Source organism: Sceloporus occidentalis, unplaced genomic scaffold (assembly GCF_023333645.1).
Source record: "Sceloporus occidentalis isolate IW3139 unplaced genomic scaffold, rSceOcc1.0.p SCAF_5, whole genome shotgun sequence".
NCBI classification, from domain to species: Eukaryota; Metazoa; Chordata; class Lepidosauria; order Squamata; family Phrynosomatidae; genus Sceloporus; species Sceloporus occidentalis.
The window spans coordinates 135,169,011-135,194,456 of NW_028316985.1; the positions used below are offsets into that span (position 1 = coordinate 135,169,011).

Genomic DNA, 25,446 nt, shown 5'->3' on the forward strand with positions numbered 1-25,446 from the left:
CACTTACTATTTCACCAGTCTTTATCCATCCAGAATTTTTAATCTGATGACTAAGTGTCTTGGGAACATTATTGCACAGAATAAAGGTGGGGGGAATTATGTGTGAGTTCCTCTTTTAAGACAGATCAATGAAAGATTATTTCTCTGTCAGTGGATTGAACCCAAATATGCACAATTCTTATTTTCGCATAGCTTTTCCACAGATACATAAACACTCTTTAACTGTAGTGAAGCACTACTTACAACATTAAATCTTACTGTATACAATTTAAGTGTCATTATTTTCTGAGACATTAGAGAATATTATCTGTTCACCTGCATTGCCAAATATTTGTGGCAGTAGCCATAAGCAGCTGCTACTTCCTATAGTTTTTTAAATGTATTTAACCTACACATTCAGGATTTGTAAGTGAAGCATCCAACTTTGTATTGGATTAGGAGAATGAGACATTCATTCTGGTATTCTTCCCCTTGTTGTGTATGTAGGATAGTGAATGATAGTATGAAAGTATCTAGCAATTCATTTTCATGTAGAGATTATTATTGTTCTTTTTTAAAATTACTCAAAAACAAAACAAAACCTGAAGTTAAATATTGAGAGCTACACAAAATCTGGATTGGATGGCCCTTGTGGTCTCTTCCAACTCTACGATTCTATGATTCTATGATCTAAAATAGAGGGACTTTCCACAGTACATTATACTAAGTCAACACATAACAGATTAAAAGCTGCAAATTCAGTTTCTGCTTAAAAATTTAAAGTTTCTGACATCATCTTCCACCATTCCATTAGCTCTTCCTTTTCTTCTTCTTTTCTTTCAGCCAACGATTCCAGGTCAAAATCAACCTAGGAAAGATAAACAATAAGTCACTCATAAGACAGATCAGGGAATAGGGTCTTTGCCTGTGCTAAGTAGGAATACATTCCCCCTCACAGCTTGTGTGTTCTCCTGGACTCAACACTGACCCTGGATGCCCAGGTTTCAGCAGTGGCCAAAAGTGCATTTGCACAGCTAAAACTAGTGCACCAGCTGTGCCCATAAAGACATTCGGCTTCTGGACAGATGAGCGCAGTGAACATTGACTGCACTGTGAAATGTTTTCTTGTATTAAATTAGAAACATGACATTTCCCAAGTTTCCTTGCATTTCAACTGTTATTGCTGCAATTATAACTATTTAGTGAGCCACTGTTACAAGCACTCCCTGCTGCTGAGGAGAAAAGAAGATGGCTATTGTGACAATGATAACCATTTCAAACTGCAGGTTTGAGGCACTGGGAACCCAAGAAACCCCCTTGAGGGACTTAAACTTATTGTACTGCCTGATGTCGGCCCTGCAATGGATAATCTAGACTTTATATAATGTTTACAATAGTTATACAGTGGGCCCTCCCCTTACGTTGGGATCCATTCCAGATCCCTCCACGTAAGGGGAAATCAGCGTATGCTAGAGCCCCATTGGAAGTAATGGGGATTGCGCCTGCGGCACACAGTCACATGGCAGCCCACGCGTGCTATGGGCACGCACCCCATTACTTCTTCCAGGGTGCACGAGGGGCTTTTCCAGCGCGTCTTTTAGCATAAAATGAGGGCGCACTGTAGTGGGTGATTTTCATATTCAGTTCATGAGGCTGCTTTATACTGGGTTGGACAACGGATCAATGGTATTATCTCTACCAGCCAGTAATGGTTGTCCAAGGGTTCAGACAGAGATCTTTCCAGCCATATTAACTCAGATCCCTTAAAGAAAATAGAAATCGGAGCTAGAGTTGAGATCTTCTAAATGCAAAGTACTGAGTTCTGCCTTTTGCCTTAGACTATTCTTCTATACTATGAAGTTTTGTACAACTGAAAAGTTTCATACAATAAATATCACACACAGTGCAAGTGCAGCTTTACTTAGGAAGAAGAGTACTGCACAAGACCGCATATTCAAAACCTACTTTTGGGGTGCTATTAGTCTCAGAATTTCCTAGCCAGCATGGTCACAGCTCCACAAAAGAATAGTCAATCCATATGAAAACACAGATAAGCATTATAAGGCAATCTAAACCAGGCAGTACTTACCCGGACAGCAGGACTGAAAGGAACTGCCACTTTTTTAGTTATTGCTAGGTAGCCTGATGCTGAGGCAGTCACTTTATAATTTCCAGGTACAAGCAATCTCCAGTAATCACCATCCTTAGCTGGGAAAGAAGCAATATATTACCACACTGGGGGGGAAATAACCCAAATCACATATCAGATCAGGCATCAATAACCATCAGGCATGTGTGGCCTACTTTGCTTTTTTTATAAGCACAAAAGATCCCCCAATCTTAGGTTAGTTAGGAGTACAGCATCTTCTTGGGAAGAGCCAGTAGCCAAATACTGGTTCCAGAATTGAAGCCAATTATGTTACTAGCCCTGGGAGCCACACAGTGTACAAGTAATATATCGATACCTGAGGGACCTTTCACACTGCATAGTTATAGAACTATGGCGGGATACATACCGCCATTTAGTACGTATAGGATACGTACTAGGGTTAGGAAGGGGCGGTGCTTCCGCACCCCCCTAACCCTAGTACGTATCCTATACGTACAAGATGGCGGCACCCCTTCCACATGGACGCCGCCATCTTTACGTATCGGACGCTGAGCGTCCGTACGTGTCGCAGCCTTTATGACGTAGCGAGTGCGCCTCGCTACGTCACAAACGCGACTGAAAAAGAAGCTCCATTTTGGAGCTTCTTTTTCGGTCCGCACGGGAGCCGCGCCATCTGAAGGCTCCGGCTCCCCCACGGATCTACCGGCGGCGGCGGCAGACCACCACAAAGCGGCGGTTTGTACCCCGCCAGTATTTCTACTTTGACTGCCATGGTTACATCCTATGGAAATCTGGTGTTTGTAGTTTGGTGAGGCACTGAAGCTCTCTGGCTGTGAATAGCAAAAGGATGTGTGTCTTTCAGTAATTTCTCACTGAAGACAATCCTATTATGAGGTTTTCTTGACAGCATTTGTTCAGAGTGAGTTTGCCTTTGGCTTCCTCTGAAACTTGCCCAAGGTCACCCACTACACCACACTGACTCAAAAAGCCCCAAACTGCAAATCCCAGATCCCATAGGTTGTAAGATAGAAGTTAAAGTGGAATCATACTGCTACAATCATGTAGTGTGAAAGGATCCTGAGTTACAATAGATCAGCCTAATTTAGGAAACAAAGGCCATTTTTATTGTTGTTAAAATAATTGTGATTCAGAATCCTTGGCCAATCAACCCCAATATACCTTTTGCTCATCTCATTTTAAAACCTAAATATCTTGCATTATATAAGAATCAAGACTGAATAACTTGTCTTTATCACATGTTCTGGTAAATTCTAAATTATTACATGTTCTTTGGTCCTATTTTCACAACAATTTGATTACAAACTCAGCTTTGCATTCTATACTGGATAGGCCCAGGCTGTGTGGCCAGCAATGCTATAGAGGTCTGATGAGACTCACATTGAGTTGCAGTGGTGCCCTTCCATTTGAGGAAGGGCTGTCAATTGAGCAGGGGCTCTGCAAATTAGAGCAGAGGGGGAGACCATTTTTGTACATTCCCTGTCCCACTTTAACCCCCCTCCCCACCCTCCTTATAAATCTATTCTGGAACTCCACTGGGGGGGGGGGGTCTGTAGCAAAACTGCTTACACAAATATAAAGCCACTATTGGATACAGCCCATCATGTGAGTGCTCTATATCACCTTTTAAAAATTGTTATATATGATAGTCTTACCTGATGTAACATCATGGTTTATGCCCTCCACAGAAATGGTGGCATTAGCAATAGGTTTGCCCTGAAGATCTCTAACAAATCCTTTTACTCCTCGGTGTATCTGAAAGACAATAATCCTTGTCATCCCTATTCCATCTTTTTTTACATTACATTTGTTAAACATTCTTTTAAATACTGCAGGGAAGGCCAGTATTAAACCGATGTTAAAGATGAGGGATTCACTTTGAGAGAAAGTGGTCTATGGACAACCATACCTAGGCTTACTGAGAAGTCAATTCATCTTATGCCTACCCAGTTTACAAGCACATTTCTAATGAATGATTGTCCTCAGATGCTTTGTCCAGGTAAGCATGAGTACAATCAGCCCTCCATAATCATGGATTCTAAATCCATAGATTCAACCATCTATGGTTTGAAAATCTGCAAAAACAATTTCCAAAAAGCAAAGCTTGATTTTGCCATTTTATATAAGGGATATCATTTTACTACATCACCGTATATAATGGGACTTGAGCATTTTGGTATCCACTGAGAGTCCTGAAATCAAACTCCTGTAGATACAAAGGGCCCAGTGTACTGTACAACAGACTGATAAAACTTGGTATCTCCAAAAAGATTTTTTAAAAAAAAACACACAGATAACCAGGCACCATGAGTTGAGATTTCCAGCCAAGAGAGATAAAGCTTAGGGCAGAAAATGCTTCTGAGATTTCCAGTTTGGAAACTGAGATTTCCAGTTTGGAAACTGTGGTTTGTTTAATCTTCAGTTTATATAAACCAGTATAAGAAATCACAATTTGATCCTGGTTGTTTCTCATAAACCATCATTTCTGATTATGTTGGAACTGGGTCACTAGTGTACATAGGAAGTCCAAATCTGTTTTAGAAGTGACAAATCAGACAGAAAGTGAGAGAAAGTTTAATCACTAGTTTTTTTTTAACCTTAGGAACATTTGGCTTCTGGAACCAAATGAATTCACCTCCGTTGTTTTAGAAAGCATATCCTTTTTGCAGCAGCCATCGCCAAGAGAAATACTGATTACATAAAGCAACGGAAGTAAATTACAGGGGACCAATGAGCCAAACTGTCTCCTGGGACCAATTCGGCAGCTGGATGACACTGGGGAATAGGGATATGCCCTCCTCCATCTCCAAAGTCATCAAGCCCTGCTCCCATTGTACCTTTCCTTGTACAGAGATCCATGGAACTGCTCCTATTAGCTAACTTTCTCTCTGGTCCAGCTCAAGAGGGGGAAAGGTCCTTTAGGGAGAGGTTTTGTTCATGACCCAAGCTGAGATTTTCACTAATCTATACTTTTGACTTGGTACACAACCTGAGCCATGCGAAAGATATGCATTCTTTGCCAGAAGTTACCAGATTCTTAAATAATTTGTAAACAACACTGATGTATTTGGTGGAAGTCTAATATATTCCACTCAGTATTACATTCAGAAATTTGTAAATGTGAATTTATGTACAAGAGGAGGGGGAAAATGTGTCATGTGGTGATAGTTCCCCACCCTTTCATATATATATTAAGCACTACATGATCAGATTCATAAAATCTTTTAAACTAATTTGTCTTTTAGCATAAATTCAGACTGTAAGTGAATATAAATTTGAACACAAGGGCTCTGTGTGAGCACAAGAATGTCTTATATGTGGGAGAATCGTGAAAAAAGTGATTTCCCCCCCTTCCAAAGTCAATAACATAAACCATTTTTCACTAATCTGGCACTCTAGATAGATGTGTATAGACCTATATAGATATAGATGTGCTGAACTATATCTCCCAACATTCTCATCAAGTATGGCTATAACTAGAAATGATAAAGAATTCATAGAATCATAGAGCTGGAAGAGACCTCAACGGCCATCCAGTCCAACCCCCTGCTCACAGTCAAAGCACCCCCAAAATCTAGTCTCTGTTTAAAACCCTCCAAAGGAGACTCCACCACTCCAAGGGAGTGTGTTCCATTGGAATCTCTTTTCCTGCAGTAGGCATCCATTGCTCCAGGTCCTGTTCTCTGGAGCAGCAGAGAACAAGCTTGCTCCACATGACATCCCTTCAAATATTTAAACAGGGCAATCATATCACCTCTTAACCTTCTCTTCTAAACAACCCCAGCTCCTTCTAGACCCTTCACATTTTAATCACGCTCCTTTAGACACACTCCAACAATTTTTTTCAATTGTGGTGCTCAGAACTGGACACAGTATTCCAAGTGAGGCCTGACCAAAGCAGAATAGAGTGGCACTATTACTTCCCTTAATCTAGACACTATACTTCCATTGATGCATCCTAGAATTACATTGGCCTTTTTAGCTGCAACATCACACACACAATTATAGTCTGAGGAACTCAGAGAGCATCAGGTCAGCGAAAAGCTGGCATACAACATCCTGAGTATCTATCCATTGCTACTAATACATTTCATTTACCTGCTCAATGTAATTAATGAGTGAATTTTTGTTGTCCTCCCAATAACTTTTCAGCGTTTCTTCAGGAGGGAATTTTTCACAGCTAAGCTCCACTGTGATTTCAAAGCAGTTGCTGCTGAGGTAGTTGAAGTCCTGCATACCTGCATTATTAAAATACATATTAACTGATGTTAGACAAGCACTGAATTCTACAGAATGAGAATAAGACTTTAAGGCATTCCAGGGTCACACCAAATCAGTTTTTTAACCAACATTTTTATCTCTCTCCCACACCTACATACAAGTATAACCTGTATAATATTTTCATATTTAAAACAAATTCATTTAAAAAAGTTAAAACAGGTTTTAAAAAGTTAGAACAGGTTTCTAACAACTATGTATTCCAAGGCTGGAGAAGTAATGCTCCCAATGTTGTCTCCAATTGCCATCATTCTCAGCCAATAATGAAGGATGACTGCAGTTGCAGTTCATCAACATTTAGAAGTCTTCATGTTTTCCAATTCTAATATAAGATACTATGTAATAACAGAAAATCCTGGTACAACATGCCCGCACTACACACGGCTTTGACCTTACGCAGAAGGTTAAGCTGCCAGAAACACAATAGCACACGCATTGCGCTAAACGTGGGAACACTCCCCCATTGAAACAAATGGCGTTTGAGCATACGTGTGTGGAGGGGGGGTCCAGAATGGATCCCCTGTGTTTGGGGAGGGCCCACCGTATATTAGAATCAAATCCTAGGTTAGAGAGAGTTGTCTTTTCTCTTTTAAAAGTACCGCAAATGAGGACTGATGTTGAGCCACCCTACTTTGCCTCATGTGGTATATGTCTGTGTTTCTGGTTAATCCTGACGGTGGAGAAAACTAAACCTAAATAATAAATTTTAAAATCACTTCCTTTTGTTTATTACTATCTGTTTTATTGCTAATGTATGTTGTAACCTTCTATGTTCCCCTTATTTTCCCAACTAGCAAAAGTAAGACACCTTTCATAGTATAGGGTGCATTGCGTGTTCTTCTCAATATTGCTGCAATAAAACCTAAGCCTAAAGCCAATTGCTTGTCTTGGCTAAAAGAGATCCACTGAATCAAAAGCTGCATAAGTAAGTTAACACTTATATAAATTTCACTGATTCAATAGGTATACTTCTACCTGCAGCAAGAACGGGATTTAGCCCTATGAAAGCAACATAGTGCTGTGTTATCAGACGGCCTCAGCACAGAGCCTTGGATGTATCAAACGTCCTTGCTGGAAGAGCAGACATCAAGAGGGAGACACTGTGGGAAAGGTTTTCCTTTTGGCTTTTTCAAAAACAAGTGTTTCATTCCTAATGCACCTAGTGACAGGGAATGCCAGTCATGCTGTTCCACAAAAGATACATTCCTTTTTTTCACCACCAGCACACTCTCTACATGCGTCATTTTTTCTACTCCTTGGAGTTCCAGTTTTGACCTCACAGAGAGGAAATCTTTGTGGAGATCTCCTTGGTGTCCCGGGAGGGAGGATTTGATGCTGTTTTTGTTGAACTTTGGTCGTTATAGGTTTAATGGTGAGCTGCTGAGTTGGAAACAGCCTTCTTCTGTATGTATTATCTTAATCAGCTGCTGATCCTTTAGAAGGCTTGACTGTCTTAGCCTTTTTCTTTTGCACTATATTTTGTGTTACCTTGCTTCAATGTAGTTTCTGTTGTTTGGTATGTTTGCTATTTTGTATTATTTTGTTCGCCACTGTTGCACTTGTAATGTTGTCTGTATTTGTTTTGAATATTTTTGTCATATACATTGTTTGTTACTTTTCAACAGAATTATTATTATTATTAAACTTTATTTCTAGAGCACTGTAATTATACAGTTATTTATATTATCTTTTGCTTTTTCATCCTTTTTTCAATCTTACTGTTTTAATAGATTCGTCCTCCAAGGGTTGTCCTCTCCCTCCTCCCCATTCCCATCTGCTCCTCAGAGGAAGAAAACCACTATCTTCTATGAGGCACCATTCCAGGGACCATAAGATGGTTTGATAAAGCATTTATATGTTGAATATAAATGCTTTATAAAGAGTACAATGTTATGAGCTGGTTACATTCTATGTTATTAAAACATTAAAGAAAATTTAGTATGCAGAATATAAGTATTGTATATATTTCCATTTTCCTCCAGATTTCTATTTGCTTAAAATGAGAACAAAGGGATGGAGAGGAATATGGTATTTTCTCTCACTGCTTTAATATTTATTGAAATGTCACATCTTTACCATATTTTCCCTCTTCACAGTAAGATAAATTAAAACTAAGCAGTTAAAATCAGTTCATATAAACAAAAGTATGTTGTATGAAAATCAGGGTTAATATGGCATTCATTTACAGTTTGACTGAAATACCTATGCCACCCTATGTTTACAAAACTTTCCAGACAACCAACTTTTTTTGGATCAAACTCAGATATATAATGTTCTGAAATGGCTACCTTCATGCAATTAATTTCTTGGCAGCCATAGCTCTGTAGAACAATTATACCAAATCTGATATTGCATCTGGTCGGTATATTCTGCTGGGATAGATTTGGCCTCAAAAGTCATATTTTCAGGAACCAAAAACTACTTTCCAGGTGTAGTTCAATTACTTCCAGATGATAAATAAAATGTGTTATTATGCATATTATGTGAAAGACAGATAATTGTAAAGGCAATGAAATCTTGAAAAATATTTTGAAACATGGATTTCTTCCTACTTTTTTTAAAAGGGGGTACTGCTAATGATGCCAGTGCGAAAATATAGTTGACTGCATAATTACTGTTCACATGTGTTTAAGACATTATGAATCAATCAAAAAGACAGTCACATAATAAAAAGAGAGGAGTTGTGAATAAATAGAACCAGGCTTCTATGCATGCCTCTTCTCCTTGAGCAGGAAATAAATAAATAAAATCTATGTATGTATTTTCTAGGCTTGGATTAGAATATCTCACATAGTACGCAGTGGAGTCACTATGGTTGGTGTCACTCGTCACAGACTTCCTCCCATACCACACCATACAAAATCCCTAGTAATGTTTTGTACTAATGTTACTCATAAATCACAATTCTCGTATATCACTGAATGTAATGGTTGTGACATGAAACGACTAGCAACATTAAAAGTATACCTTTAAATTACAATATCATACACACAGCCCAAATGTCTACATGTCAGTTCTACGTTTCATAGTTTTGTGAAATTGATAAAATGTGATATTTTAAAAGAAAATGTTAAAAGAATGTTAATTTTCATAATTAAAGGAACAAGCAGTGGCTGGGAAATTTGTTTCCTGACAAGAACGTGGACTTTTTGAGGGAGTTGGGAAGTAATGGGCAGGAGGAAAGTTAATAGGCACCTCACTCAGCAAGCATATGGTTGCTGACTGTCTTGCAACTCTCCTTGGTGTCAGCAGTCTGATCCCACACTGGAGGCTTCGAACTAAGACCTACATACTACTGACTAAGGCCCTCTCTGCATGGGCCAAAAGGCCTGTTTCTTGCTAGTTCTGGCATTGTCCTGTTTGGACGATGCATGGTCCAAACCCTGTTTCTGGTGTGCGAAATCCGGATGGCAACCAGCACATACCACATCAGAGCCAGGCTATACTCCTTTAGCACTCATTTTAAGCAAGTTATCTGTTACTCCAGATCATCTGGGAAGATCTGGAGCCCTCCATACCCATGCCACTATAGGCGTCTGCATGGTTACTCCATTGAGCTTCCCAGAGCATCCAGTGCCACATTGGGTGACTCACTCTAGATTCAGAATGTGGTGCTTAGCCATGTGATCATCATTGGGTGCCTTGTTCTGACCTCAGAAGCAAGTGACCTGTGACAGCAGCAAATATGCCAGGTGGCTCAGAAGGCCACCTGTGCAGACAGCCACTGCAGCACAGGAATGAAGGACCAGGTAATGCGGGCAGGCTGGGGCAGATGAGGGGCCAGGATACTCTGGGCCGTCCATGCCCTGGCTCATGCAGACAGCCTGGTATACTTTTGCCTGTCAATGCTTATTGGGAATGTTTGCCCTGCCTAATTTATTCTACCACAGTAGACCAGGAAACTGCTTTATCAGAGGCCACTAAAAAGAAATATGTAATCCTTTTTCATGAATGAATTAAAGACACCCACCTTATGTAAGTGCTATGCCACCTTTATGTTCAAGATAATACTTATCACATTATGGACACTATAAAAATGAGGAGGTGGAGCCACCAGTTAGTATTCTCTACAATAAATTAATCTCTAAAAAGTTATAGTTCTTTGGCACAAACCTCCTGGAACACTATACCAAGCACCACCGTTGGTTGTTCCATCTATGAAGCTGCTGTCATCATCGTTCTTGCGACATGGTGGCCTGTTTGGATTAGACATGGCTGGATTAAGAGTTGAATAGCTTCGAGCTAAACTCTGGAAAACAGCATCATCTGGGCAAGAGCTATATTCATGAGCACTACCTAAGGAGACAAAATAAAAGACATGTGGACAAACAACAAGAACAATGTAGAAAACATAAATTCATTTTGATGGGGTTTTGCCAAAAAAAGTGCAAAAATTACCAAGAAATTATGTCAAAATAGTTCCATGTGAAGTAGACCATACGCATTAATTTGGGCCAGAGGTGAGCAACCGTGTCACATTAGATACTTTAAGTCTATTATTCTCATCACTTCTAGCCAGGATAATCAGTGTGAGGAACTATGCCAGCTGTCATCCAAAAACATTGGGAAGACCACAGTTGTATATCCCTAGTATAACATTTTGTTCATCATATAAATAGAAGATACAGGCTTGGAAACATCTATTGACATACATGAAATAATATACCTTAAGTGACAGCACATCTGATGTTGACCCAGAAAAAATTAGATTGCAGTTATTTCCTCAATTTAAAATATATATATATAAGTACACTGGGCCCATTCTATCAGTGGGCTAGCCACTTGCAGATTGGAGCTCCTGCGGATCACTCTGTCCCATATTAGTCAATGACAGTGCATATACATAGCTGCGTCAATGAGGGCACATGCGTATTGCCACCCACTGACTAATATGGGCTTGAGCTTCCACATTTTTTCCCATCCATGGGGTGGGAGTGAGGGCCAGAACTAAATTCCCACAGATGGGTAGGGTGCACTGTATTCTTCACTGAGACATGAAGATATAGGATTTTAAATTGTAATAGGACCTATTATGGATGTTACTTAAAGATACAGAACAAAATTTACAAGACTAAAAGAGTGTGCCTATGTATTGCACACATGCCATTTACCCATTGATCACTAAATACAATTTTGTACATTTACTTTTGGAGACATGTATGTACATGAAACAAAAATGTATGAACTTAAAAATGTGAGTGAAGAGTGTGTGTGTGTGTGTGTGTGTGTGTGTGTACAGATAGATGTCAGAAAGCCACCACTGTTACCCACAGAATCAGGGTCAAACCAGACATGAAGAGAACTGCATTTGCTGCCCATTTGCAGAATTTAGAGATATGTGCCTCAGCAATCATTCTAATGCAGTAAGACTGTGTTTGCCTTTTGGGACCAATCACAAAACAAAGCTAATTCATTTGCAAGATATGGAAGTGATGAAAGCATGTGCCATGACAACCATGTATTTTTCACCACTTGAAGAAGCACTTTTAAATGCAATAGCAAACATATAGACTAGCCTGCAGTCTCACTGGCTTCAGAAGTTTATTCTAGCAGTGTCCATCCACTTCGCAACTGTTGCCCATGCACAGGGCTGAGTGAGGCTCCATTAATTTTACTCCTAGCTGAATTCCTCTCCCAACACACTTGCCTAAAGGTGCAGTAATTGCCATTTCTTGCAGCTACATGCATACAGGAATTCTGTCCTCAAGAATTCATACACCACTACCTAACAGATAGCCCTTTCTATACATTAAAATTATTTCAATGTTCACAAGACATTTATACCAACCAATTAATGTATTGTATTTACCAGAACGAGTCTCATCATATGGGTAATTTGCCACAAGATCTCCACCATGAAGATTGGCTGACAATACGAAAGGGATATCCATAATCCAATGAATCACACCTTTTGTTTCGGGTGCAAGCTATAAAAGAAAATACAATATATATTTTTAAAATGAACAGAAATAGGAGTCAGGAGATGAAGAACAAAGAAGATAACTGCAAGGGACTACAGAACAAATCAGGAATTAAGGCTAACTAGCAAAAATAGAAATAGACTGAGCTTTTTATTAAATCATTGATTTACATGTTGTTAATTTGTTAGATATAATAACATGTTACTAATTCTGAGGTTTAAAATTTGTTTTAATGAACCAGAGTCTATAATTCATTAAAACAAATGAATTTTTGTAAATGTGACCATGTAAGAACCACCCATCCTAATGAAATACGATAGGTGGCTCTTACACTGTCACATTCAGGGAAGGCTTGCTTCCTCAGAAGAAGAACTAATGGAATTTGAAGAAATGCATTACATGGCCCTGTTGTGAGGCATACTAATATGTGTGATTTCTTTGGGGACACATCAAGGAGGAAGGAGGAAAGAGAGAGAACTTTCTGGAACACAGATCACAATAGAAGATCTAGATTTATAGAACAGAACAGCAGCTAGGTTCTGGAAAGAAGAAAATGGAAAAAAAGTAGGCTTGGAACAGAATAAAGTAGGAGGAAGTACAGTGCACCTGTACAAGCAGAAGCTGCTTGGGGAGGGAAACAATGGCCGTGCGCCTACAGCGCGCTTGTGGTACACTTGCACCACTCTGCCACATGCACGAGACCCATTATTTCCTATGGGGCTTGAGCATAGGCGGATTTCCCCTTACATAGGGGGAATCCGGAACAGATGCCCCACGTGAGGAGAGGGCCCACTGTGCTTTGTTTGCTTAGTAGGAGACCAAGATCCTCAAATATCCAGCATCTTTTCAGAACTAGATATTATAGTGTAACATAAAATTATTAGATAATATTATTTGGGTCCTCTCAGAATGTCATTTGCTTTTTAGGCCTTGAAGACAGATGCCTCTCCATGAGCCTGTGTGGAATGAAAGTGGAGTCTTGGGGGTTGGGTGCATTTTGTGACTTTTTACAGTAATCTCTCCAACATTATTTATTATATTCTGAAATGGTTTCTACTGGACTATTGCATATTATGGTATCATATACAATTCTGCACAATATAATTTGCATTGGACCCTTTGTAATCCTGCTCAAATAGCACTTGGATAATTATGCAAAATGTTTTCCTCAAATGCACCCCCTACTTAATTCTCTCCTGACTTCTCCCTCTCTTTCCCCTTCCTTCCAATTCTGCTTTTTACTTCTCTTCCTTTTAAAGGTAAAGGTTTTTCCTTAACATGAATGTGTAGCTGTAAACAACTGTAGGTGCCAATACCCATCTCCATTACTAAGCTAAGGTTACTAGGCCAGCGTTGTCCGAAAATGGCTCCGTCATCATATGGCCAGCATGACTGTACAGAATGCTGTTACTTTCCCACCGAAGTGGTTCCTATTTATCTATTTGCATCTGCATGCTTTCAAACTGCTAGGTTGACATAAGCTGGGACTAGTGACAGGAGTGCACCCCAACATGCAGCATTTGGGTCTCAAACTGCCAACCTTATGGCCTTACATTCATCAGAAATGGCTTCTTAACCACTAAGTCACCGCATCCCTCTCTTCTTTTTACCCATCCTTAATTATACAATTGAGGTAACATGGGTGCAGAGAAGAGTGAGCTTGTTAGATATCTGATCATTAAAAGTGAAAATGCTGCATTTTGAATTTGAGATCCCTGGATCCTGCATGCAAACAATGGCTTCACCACTGAACTTTCATGACCATGCTTCTTGATTAGAAGTGAGAAGAAAAAAAATTGCATTTACACAGAGGCACTCAAATGATTACTGATTAAGAATCTCCAGCTTTATACTTGGCATTGGATCAGTGTCCTCTTATGGTAATAATTCAGTCCTTATTATCCTTTAACAAACATGGCATTTAAAGGGTGGTGGTGAACAAAAAAAGAGGCAGCTCTGTGATAAACTGTATTGAAAAAGCTCAAAGATGATATCCTATGCTTTGGGAGAGTCGTTCCCAAACTTACAGGTCTCAGGTACGTTTGATTTTCACCATTCCCAGCCAACAATCGTATCATGCAAATCCATGGGAGAAAAAAATCCAGGTTGAAGGAAAGCAATTTTAAAAGGAAAAAAGGAACCAGCAGCAAAATATACTCAGCTAAGATTAAAAGTGACAGTCTCCATGCCATTAGTCTGGCCCAACATCAGTGTTTTATTCAATATGTTAATTAACCATAACTCATCTAAATAAACTATTTGAATGATTAGTGATTATGACCATGAAATAATTTTCTAATTAATAATATTTAACTATCAAATTAATTTCCAAACCTAGCATTCCAAGATCTGAAATACAATGGACCTCAGGAAGACCTGGTATGCCAAACATCCACTGAGATAGCACTCTCCTGTTTTATGCCTTCTTGTGTCAGAGGACCAATGGCCTGCCTGGATGAAGTCAAGTGAATATGTACTGGCAGCTTGCCACAGAGCAGCAGACAACTGTTTCTGAGACTTCTCTGGGAAACTGTAGTGATATGGATATTGCAATGTGGTCAAAAGTTCCTTACAATGGAAAAAAAATAGCTGGGAGAGCAATACTTAACTTTATTACTTGAAATTGTTCATCTATACTTCCCTTCTCATCACACCACTTTTTCCTTTTGTTACTGCCACACATTAGAATTAATGTAGTTTGACACCACTTTAACTGTCAAAGCTCAATCCTATGGAAACCTGTGCTTTGTAATTTGCTGTGGCACCAGAGCTCTCTGATATAGAAGGCTAAATAGCTCACAAAACGACAAATCCCAGAATTCCATAACATTGCACCATGGTAGTTAAAACAGTGTGAAACGGCATTAATTCTCCTGTGTAGATGCAGCCTTAGTCAGGACAGACTAAGGACCTTGCCTGGGGTAAAGCTGCTGAAGGAAGGGGATTATGGGAAGAAGCAATGAATAGGTTAAGCACCCACTACTTACTTGCTTCTTCACTCATCTAAATTGCACCCTTCTCTTGCCCGGTAATGAAATAATGAACTTGATGTTTAGATCAGTGGTTTCAGACTTTAGTCTTCCAGATACCTGCGATTTCAACTCCCAGACTTCCTGACCACTGATCATGCTAGCAGGCACTTCTGCGAGCTGATTTCCAAAACATCTGGAGAACCAAAGCTTGAGAATCATTAGATTTTCACTGAAGACCTCCATTTCCAGATCCAAATCATAGGAACATAGGTAGCTGTTCCTTATAGAGAAGCAAACTGTAGTATTAAATTCAGTATTATTAAAAGGAACTAGCTCTTTGGAGTTTCAAGTAGGAGCCTTTTCCAGGGACCCTACAAGCAATGTGTTCATTCAGTTACTGAGCTACAGCCCTTCAGAACATCTGGCTTGACCATTACAAGTAATCTCATCTGTTTTCATCATGAAGCTGCCAGGGAGGATTCATACAGTTATTTTCTCTCACTTGAGAATAATTTTTCCCCACACAAAAAATGAGGATAACAGAATCAAAAGCCATTGTGCTCTACCTCCCCCTCCTCAATACAACATTCATGGTGGATTAAAACTAACAACATTTAAGTGGGATAAAGAATACCTATACTACTTCTTCTTTCTTCTTCTTTTTTTCCAGGTTGTTTGAGTTCACAATTTGCATCATTGATCCTATTTTGTACTTCATAGCAGAAGCAGTGAAAGCTGAAATACAAGCACATCACTCTTCTGCTTGCTCTGCCTCTTAAGACCTTACTAACAGAATCATTTGTCCTTGAACAGGCTCTTTTGCTGAACAGATGCCATTCTCTAAGACAATGTTTTTGTTGCCAGGAAACTGTTTTCTACATGTTCAGAAGGAAGTATCTTGCACCATGGTAACTATGGCTCTTCCTTCACAGACTGCAATCACTATGTGGCTCTGGAGATTTCATTGGCATCTTTGGATATTGCCTATAATGTCAATGAAAATAAGCAGTATAACTGTCTTCCATGTGCATTGCTACCTGGTAAAATCTTGACCCACTTCCTAGTAACTGCTGATAACCTACAACAAGGTCTTCTTTGAAGCCATGCCCAAACTAAAAGACATCTTCTCTTGGCAGGTTTTTTATCCCCTCACCCCCCCCCCCCAAAGGAGTTTTGCCAAATCACCTAGACCAGTGCTTAAGCTAAATGATGTGGGGAATCAGCCATTTTTTTAATGTGTCATGGAATGGTACCATATTTGTGCCCACTGGCCACAACTCTTTCTTTCTTTCTTTCTTTCTTTCTTTCCTGGGCATTCTTCAGGGACTAGCACCAATCCATGGACCACCACTTTGAGTAGCATTGGTTTACACTTTTATTTTGTCTGGCCTTTCACTTTGATTTTAGGGTGTTCTAATGCCTCTGCATTTAATGTATATTCTGTTGTTCTGTGTATTCTTGATTTTTTTATCTTCTACTGTGATTACTGATTTAATACTGTAAGCCCTTTGGAAAAGTGCCCTATATTGTCAAGATGAGAGGGACTGCAGGGAAAAGAGGTATCTCAGGACAGTATACAATTATAGGGAACATTTGGAAGGTATTTTCCCTATTTTATATGCTGGGGTCTTTGTGCATGATTTGGGGGCAAACATTGCCCCACATTTATGTCAATTAGAAAAAACAATTGGGGGGTAGGGCTTAAAGGGCAAAAAGAGGGGCCCAGGAGATGCCCACAGGCCACACTATGCCCACCCTCTACTATGCAAGGTAACCAGAAGGTGTTTTTTTTTAAATCCCCAAAATTATTTCCATCTCTAGCATGCCCTCAGGTCCCATCATACATTTTGTTATTATGTCCTTTCATTGGCATTCCAGGAATTACACTGGCCACTGCAGCAGTGATCAGGAACAAAAATGGTGGTGAGCTGGGTGGAAGAAATGTTAAAAGCATTCCTCTAATTTTAATGATAAAATCCTTGCACGGCTTTCTCCATGACAAGTCTGTTCTTGTAATGGCCATTGTTCTTTATGAAAAAAATGTAAAGCAACTCCCCCTGACTACCTCACAGATTAATAGTAATAAGGTGGCAAATACTAACCCACCAAACAATCTCATATTTCATCATATCCTCCGACCCACACAAGCAGCACAAATACAGATCCCAATGACACTTCCTGGAAGATAAGAATTTGAAAAAAAAGGGGCTAAAGGGTTTGACAGGGCATTACGAAACAAAGATAGAGAGACAGATAGCTTTTACCTTTGGGTTCTGATCCACAGCTTTCTTCAGGTTTTTCAGTAAATGATTGTTCGGACCACCTTCTCTCTCATTCACATAAACTATCCTGTCTAGATCAGGGAAATTTCGGTTTAGGTCTATTCCCTGTGCATTACTTCGGCCAACAAACCAATCTTTGAGTTCACCTGGCTAAGAAGTAAAGGAAGGAATTATTAGGAAAAAAACTATGAATGTTATCATTTAATAGCACAACACTAGTCATGATGACTCAGACAAATTGTTCATTCACTTTAGCACTATACTATCTGACAGTCATTTAAAAGACTCATAAAAAGTATGACATGCTCAAAACATCTCTCAGCTATCTTTTAATCATCAGCAAATGGTTCTCAGGGATATAGCTACTCTTACAGCTGATTAATACATACATATTGAACATCTAATGACAACATCTAATATTCAAAGTTACTTACACTGAAAGCAACTCCACTGAAATTAGCAGGACTTGGGTCAGTTATTTGATATTTATTTTGTCATTCCTTTGCCACTGATTTCAAAGGAGCTATTTTACTCTAAGCAGCACAGATTAAAAGAAGCCAAAACCAGAGCACATCCAATGGAATCAACAGAAAAAAATGTGGACACAGATCATCAGAAACTGAAAGATAGTTGTTCTATTAGTTTTTTTTTTTTTTAAAAACCCAACATGTTTTGGCCTGTGTATATTCCTGAAACCTTCTCTGAGGCTATTCAAAATCAAAGTTCACACATTTCTAGAACAGGAATTCTTAAACCATTTACTGGACAAGTGAAGAAGTGTAGTAAGTCTGCATCCAGTCCGATCTCCATAAACAGCAGTGTAATTGAATCAACCTTAGGCTACAGGCAACTCGGCCTGCAATAGCTAATTTGCACATAGAAAAAAATGAGTATGTGTGCAAATAAGTGCAAACAAGGGGGGATGTGCAAATATTAGAATATTTGTCTCTCCTTTTCTCTCAAGTATCAAGAAATAATAATCTAGCATAAGACATACAAACGTATCCACTATTTTTTCTTCAAACTCAAAGCAGCAATACTAGACCTCACAATAAGAAATACAGAGCAGATAAGAAAACCTTGTCTTTGGGAGCAGTTCAAGTTTTAATGTACAAGGCATATAGGGAAAAAGGTAAGCGGAGCCACTAGATGGTGCTGCCACACTGACCATATCTAGTCAATCATTTCTTGACAGTAAAATGAAGACAGTGGGGTCAATTTGCTATATACGGACCCTAATTACATGGAAAAGAAAGATTAAAAGCACTCCTGGAAGATATCCATCCAACTGATGTTTAAAGCAGCCCAAGGAAGGGGCATCCACCACCATCCAAGCTCTTGCAATCAAGAAATTCTTCCTAATGTTTAGATGAAATTTCTTTTCTGATTCGTGGGAAAACACTCCATGAAGGCCACTACATGTAGAATGCCAACACCCATATCCCCAAAAATGAGCATACTTCTAGCATGGATGTCAAAGGTGAAGTCCCATCAAATATGTTCAGGCTAAAGAACTTATGTCATCCATATATTTACTTCAACTCTCATTAGATGAGGAATCATAGGAAATGTAGTTCAACTTTTGGGAAGTCACAGCTTCTCCACATACACTATGACTTGTTAGTGCAGTCCACTGGCATTAACTATTTCAGTTGCAGGAGGGAAAAGACCATAGATGCAGCAGCTGTGAAGGAAATAAAAGCACTTGAAGAAATGTTTCTCAGAGCTGACAGATTTTGTCTGTCTTCCCTGGGCACTACTGGAAGACTCTGGAAAAAGTGTCATCCTGAGTGTAGCACATCAACTGGATTCCAGCTTATGTTTGTGCTGTGTGGAAGTCATTCAAGCACAACCTCTTTCGTTCAAACACTCTTCTGTCTGTCTAAAGGTCCATTTAAATAAAATGCCAACAGAAAAAGAGCAAATGGGGAGCTAAGTGGACCTCCCCAGTGGAATGGAGTTCTACAAGCAGGACATGGCCTTTTAAGTGGCTTCCTTGAGAGATCTGGTTGGGCCCCAGAATCTAGGCATGGTGCTGAATTCTGTTCCTAAATAGGTTCATTATCACGGATAGCATCTTTAGTGCTGGCAAAAACCTGGAAAAGATTAACTGATCCACTGACATGGAAGCCACCAGCAGCCACTACCTTCCATTTGATGGATGTTGTGTGGGATGAAAGAAATACATCTACATATGTTTAACTGTACATATGTAGGTTCTGTAGTAAGGATAAGCATCAGGAACCACATGTTGAATTAATGCATTTATGTCAGTGGAGCACATACCTGTGATGCTGCCTTCTCAAACCCATCTGGATTCAGGGATGGCAATATGTGGATGCGTGTGCTGTGGATCAAGTTGATGATTGTTTCATTTCCCTTCTGGTATTCATTGCATAGGTACTGAGCCAAGAAGATGAGAAGCTCCCTTCCAACAGCTTCATTTCCATGCATGTTCCCAATATATTTGAATTCTGGCTCTCCTACGATACAGAGAAATATGGAATGTCAAATATATGGAGGTACACTGAATGAGTAAACATCAAAATCTTAAACAAAACAATGTGCATATCAGATCACAAAAATCATAAAATGCCTTGGAGCCTATGTCACTCATCTATTCCAAGGGAGACACGATTTCTGCATCTATAGCCCCGCTGCACCATATTCCTTCTTGAATCTGAAGCCTCTGCACTTCATCCCACATCATTCTCCAAGTTCCCTAAATCTACAGAAGCAGTCTGAGGGAGAGGCAAGAAATAGAGAAGGAAGGGGAATGTGGGAAAGCTGTTTTGGGAATGTAAACTCAGTTCTGTGACCATGGCTACATTAAGCCAAATGTGTACCCAAGTCCCACTGATGTAGGCTAAATTCCAATAAGAAAGACTGAAGCTCAAATGAAATGATACTGTATTTAAGTATAATTGTGTTCCACGTTGTGATCTAGTCACATTTGTTTGTGAGAAATGTGATCCAGTCACATTTAAACACATAAAACCAAGTGGGTGGAAGTTGATTTCCTTGCCTCTTCCTCCCCGTAAGTAGTCTCTCCAACCACCTTTTGCTACACAGAGGATTTGGAGGACTCTGCTGAATGAAATGAGCACTAGTGCAAGGTGATCCCCACAAGGTGATCCCCACAAACCAGATAGAGACCCATTCTGTGAGCTAAAGCATCTTTCATGTACTTCCCAAACAGTGGTGTCACATACTCTAATATTTTCTGTACGTTAATAATATAATAATACACACACAATCTTCACATACATATATTGGGGTGAGGAAGATGTGACTTTCACAATTTGTGATGTAGGACTACATGCTACCTTTACTATTTATTTATTTATTTATTTATTTATTTTATGTGCCAGCTTTCTCCCAGAATGGGACTCATGCTTGGCGTCACGTTTAACCAAGCACGACGCCAAGCATGAGTCCCATTCTGGGAGAAAGCTGGCACATAAACAAAATAAATAAATAAAGATAGCATGTAGTCCTCAAGGGTCTCCATCCCTCATATTAAAATAATAATTTAAAAAACCTGCATGCACTCTCTGGGGGAAATGGGGGTGGACAATTTTACCATGTTTTGGGCACGTTGGAATGTCTGAGGCTGGAGAAAGGTCTTTATAACCCAAAGTGACAGCCAGTTCACTTTCTTCTCCTAGAACAGGCCAAAACAAGCCAAAAACATGGTGAAACTTTTCCTTGTCTTGGAATGGAGCATCCATTGAATTACGATGTTTTGAGTTCTGGAGATCCAGGGTCTACATATGCCCCTCCTCCACAGTTGGTAATGGGAATGGACATGTATAACTCCTGGACCTCCAGTAGCTGTTTATGCCTGACATATATATAAAAAAATACTAGTACTCATGGTGCTACATGAGTTTGCAAGCAGGATTGATAACATCTCACAAAGTCTCCTAAATGGCTACAGTTTCAACACTGATGTAAGAAATACCATTGTCAACATATATGAATATTTTTGATAGATGGAAATAAAACTGCAGGAAATCCTCTGATTCCATTTCCCCACTTTTCTAAAATCCAAAACTGATTACAATATTTATGATAATAATTGCATCTATTCTAACAAACATGATCACCATTTTATTTATTTATTTGTAAAAGAATTTTCCCATAGTGTTAAGACCTAACAAAGTCCTCAAAGTGCAAGTAAAAACAAAACTAAAAAAACACTGTAAAAATATTAAAACTTAAACCCCAAATCAAAATGTGTGGAGTTAAAACTTTCAATCACATATCAGAAACCATTTAAAGCAAAGCAGAATTTTTTACTATGCACCAAAACACCATAAACATTAGGAAAACCATGCCTTCTCTGGGAGAGAATGCATGGTGCTGCCTATGGTATTCCACCAAATAAACTTATTTTCTTGGTACGATATATAACAGGTTCTCTTAGATGGCATGATAGCTCCATAAGCTTTAGAAGTATGAAACTTTATGTATCTACTAAAAAATCTATACAAAGCATTTTCTGAAGCACTTATGTTCTATCATTTAATCCTTAATTTTTGTTCATTTCCTAATTGCATCCTGTTTCCTTCCTTCCTTCTGTGAAAAAGCCATACAATTTCTACAGTTCCAAAAGCATCTAGCTCCTTGAGGGTAGTAAATTTCTAGATTGTAGTTACAACATATCAAACAAAAGCTGTAAAACATTTGGTTCTAATTCAATTTTTTAAAGGCTGCATTAAGCATATCAGAACTTCTATATGGAAAGAACAATATTATGCAATCTGCAGGTGAAATAGCATGTGTGACAATCAAATCTTCATGAAAAAGCTGGAGTAGCACAGTGGCTAAGATATGAACCCAGAGGTCCCTACTATGAATTTTCCCTCTGCTGGAGGAACTCAATAGATGATCTTAACCAAGTTGCTCCCTCAAAACCTCCCATTTATAATACAAGAGCTGTTGCAGAGATTAAAGCTAGACAATATCTCAGATGGGAAAAGTTATACATAACTAATGACTGTCCATACTAGCTAGGATACTCTGGGTGTTGCAGTCCAAATACTAGCTTTACTGAGCTACATGACTGGCTAAAGTGAACATTTTAAAGGTGGCCCTGTAGCCTGCCAGATGTTGGACTCCAACATCCACCATCCCTGACCACTGGCTATGCTGACTTGTGCAGACAGGAGTTCATCAACATTTCTCTCTTTATCTCTATTTTCCCCTCAAAATTATATTACCATATAGTGTTTTATTTTGCCAATTCACATTCTTTTTGTATTCACTCTGTTCAGGAATGTAGTGCTAACGTAATAAGTTGTGATTTATTTGACATTCAATTGAAACTTTTGACTGAAGGCAAAAGTATTCAGCATGAAGTGCTCAAAGATATAATTTCAGTGATCTAAGACTGTAATCTCCATAATTTTATGACACAAAGTGCTATTAATCTGTCAGTGATTTGAGATATGCCTGTGCTAACAGCCAACATTGCACTTCTTACTAAAAATTATTTCCATGAAGAATCTAAGAGGAACTCAGAACTAGGAAACAGGCACCTTCCTCAACTACTTGTAAAATAGAGTAGATACTAGAATATAAATCCCTTATATTGATATAGTGGTTTGAGTGTTGGATTATGACTCTAGAGACCAGGATTTGATTCCCACCTCAGCCATGGAAACTCACTGGATGACCCTAGGCAAGTCACACACTCTCAGCCTCAGGGAAAGGCAATGGCAAACCTCCTCTGAACAAATGTTGCCAAAACAACAACAACAAAACCCCCTCATGATAGGCTCACCTTAAGATCAACATAAATTGTAAATTATTTGAAAGCATACATCACACAATGAAACCATGTGCCTCTTCCCTGTCCAAGCTTTCACAAAAGCCAAATTTCAGCCAAAGAGAAGCTATTACAGGTCACAGTTGCTTGTGAAATTCACAGGAATAAAAAAATGGCAAGTTTAGTAAGAATCTCTAACACCACTGAAGACACAGAAGCCTCATTTAGTTGCTAATGTACTTCATATGAATCACCAGAATGTGGAAACACTAGCATTTATGTTTAAAGTATTACAATTAAATAAAAAATTTAACACGTTGATGTTACAAAATTAATTTATTACACTAATTACTAAATGTATTAATCTTTTTTTTAAAAAAATCAATAATTAAAATGATAAAGAAATGGACAAAAGTGGCCAAACCCACCCATCCAATGATTTTTAAAATAAAGTCTAATAACATGAAATATACGTCATTGTTCACTACATCAGTGCTCTTGCCACTGAATGATTTAAAGGCTTTTTAAATTGTTGTTCAAAATATTGATAAATTAGAAATAACAAATTATTTCTAAGCCTTTGAACTGCATGAAGGAATGCAACAATTAGGATGTTAAATCCACTCCCTTCATTACCATCCTTGTCCACAAACTGGAGGGCAACTCTCAGCAGCAGGGGATCTGCTATATTCATAAAGGATTCCTGCACTATTTAGAAACCTGGGGGAGGGGGGGAGACCAGCATTGCAGACATTAAGGAAGACTGCACAAGTAAGAATATGCAGGAAGGCACCATTTCTAGCAAACAAGTGGGATGTGAATTAAGTCAGCATCTGCGTTTCAGTTCTACCTGCAAATCCTATTGGGGATTTTTTGTTGTTGGTGGTGACCCTATATATGAGACATCTCCAAGATTCCCTATGCTCCACTGCTCTGCTCAGGTCCTGCAAATTCATACCTATGACCTCCTTAATAGCATATAGCATGTGGTCTTCCACTCTTTCTGCTTCCCTCTACCTTTCCTAGCATTACTGTTTTTTCCAGTGAATCATTCCTCCTCATGATCTGGCCAAAGTAGAACAGCCTCAGCCTGGTCATCTTGGCTTGAGATTTCTGGTTTGATCTGCTCTAGGACCCATTTGTTTGATTTCTTGGTTGTCCATGATATCCTCAGCACTCTTCTCCAGCACCACATCTCAAATGAATCCATTCTCCTCCTTAACTGCCCAGTTCTTACCTCCATACATGGTAACAGGAAATACAATGGTTTGTATGATTCTAACTTTCATGCTCAGTTGTATGTCTTTACGTTTTAGGATATTTTCTAGTTCTCTCATAGCTGCCCTCCCCATTCTTTGTCTTCTTATGATTTCTTGACTGCAGTCTCCGCTCTGATCAATGTTTGATCCCAGGTATGAAAATTCTTTTACTGTTTCTATTTCCTCATTGTCTAGGTTGAATCTATGTCATTATTTTTGTTTTCTTTATGTTCAACAATAAGCCTGCCTTTGCACTTTCCTCCTTGATCTTCCTTAGTAGTTGTTCCAAGCCTATGATGTTTTCAGATAGTAGTATAGTGCTGTCTGTATATCTTAGATGGTCGACATTCTTTCCTCCTATTTTCACTCCTCCTCCCTCTGTGCCCAATCCTGCATGCAAGTTGAACAGATAGGGTGAAAGGATGCAGCCTTGTCTGACCCCTTTGCCAACTGGAAACCATCCTGTTTCTCCATATTATATCCTGATAGTGGCCTCCTGTCCTGAGTAAAGATTCCTCATTAGGACTATCAGATGTGTTGGCACTCCTATTTCTTTAAGGGTGTTCCATAGTCTTTTGTGATCTATGCAGTCAAAGGCCTTGCTATAATCTATAGAGCACATGGATTTAAAGTACCTAAAGAGGTTTGTTTTTGGTAAATGTAGGTGGGTTACAGACCGCCATTTAATAAATAATAATAATAAAACTTTTATTTATATACCGCCCTTCCATCGATCAGGGCGGCGAACAACATGATAAAACAATACATACATTGAAACAAATTAAAAACAGCATAAAACCCCCCGGTCAGCCATCCGTCTTGCCGTCAGCGTGAATACGTACTAGGGTTAGGAA

At 39.1% G+C, this 25,446-nt stretch overlaps 1 protein-coding gene across 1 annotated transcript in view; it reads right to left on the bottom strand.

The window, feature by feature from the left end:
- Positions 1-15: 15 nt before the first annotated feature.
- Positions 16-25,446, bottom strand: part of LOC149312860 (carboxypeptidase E) — a 60,013-nt gene continuing 34,582 nt past the window's right edge. The window contains exons 2-9 of the mRNA XM_089525558.1: positions 19,847-20,043; positions 17,543-17,710; positions 12,195-12,312; positions 10,499-10,681; positions 6,206-6,345; positions 3,763-3,862; positions 2,069-2,187; positions 16-847 (exon numbers count right to left, since the gene is read on the bottom strand). Of these exons, the coding sequence (XP_089381684.1) occupies positions 749-847; positions 2,069-2,187; positions 3,763-3,862; positions 6,206-6,345; positions 10,499-10,681; positions 12,195-12,312; positions 17,543-17,710; positions 19,847-20,043 (1,124 nt within the window). The 3' untranslated portion in view covers positions 16-748. The remainder of the gene's footprint in view (positions 848-2,068; positions 2,188-3,762; positions 3,863-6,205; positions 6,346-10,498; positions 10,682-12,194; positions 12,313-17,542; positions 17,711-19,846; positions 20,044-25,446) is intronic.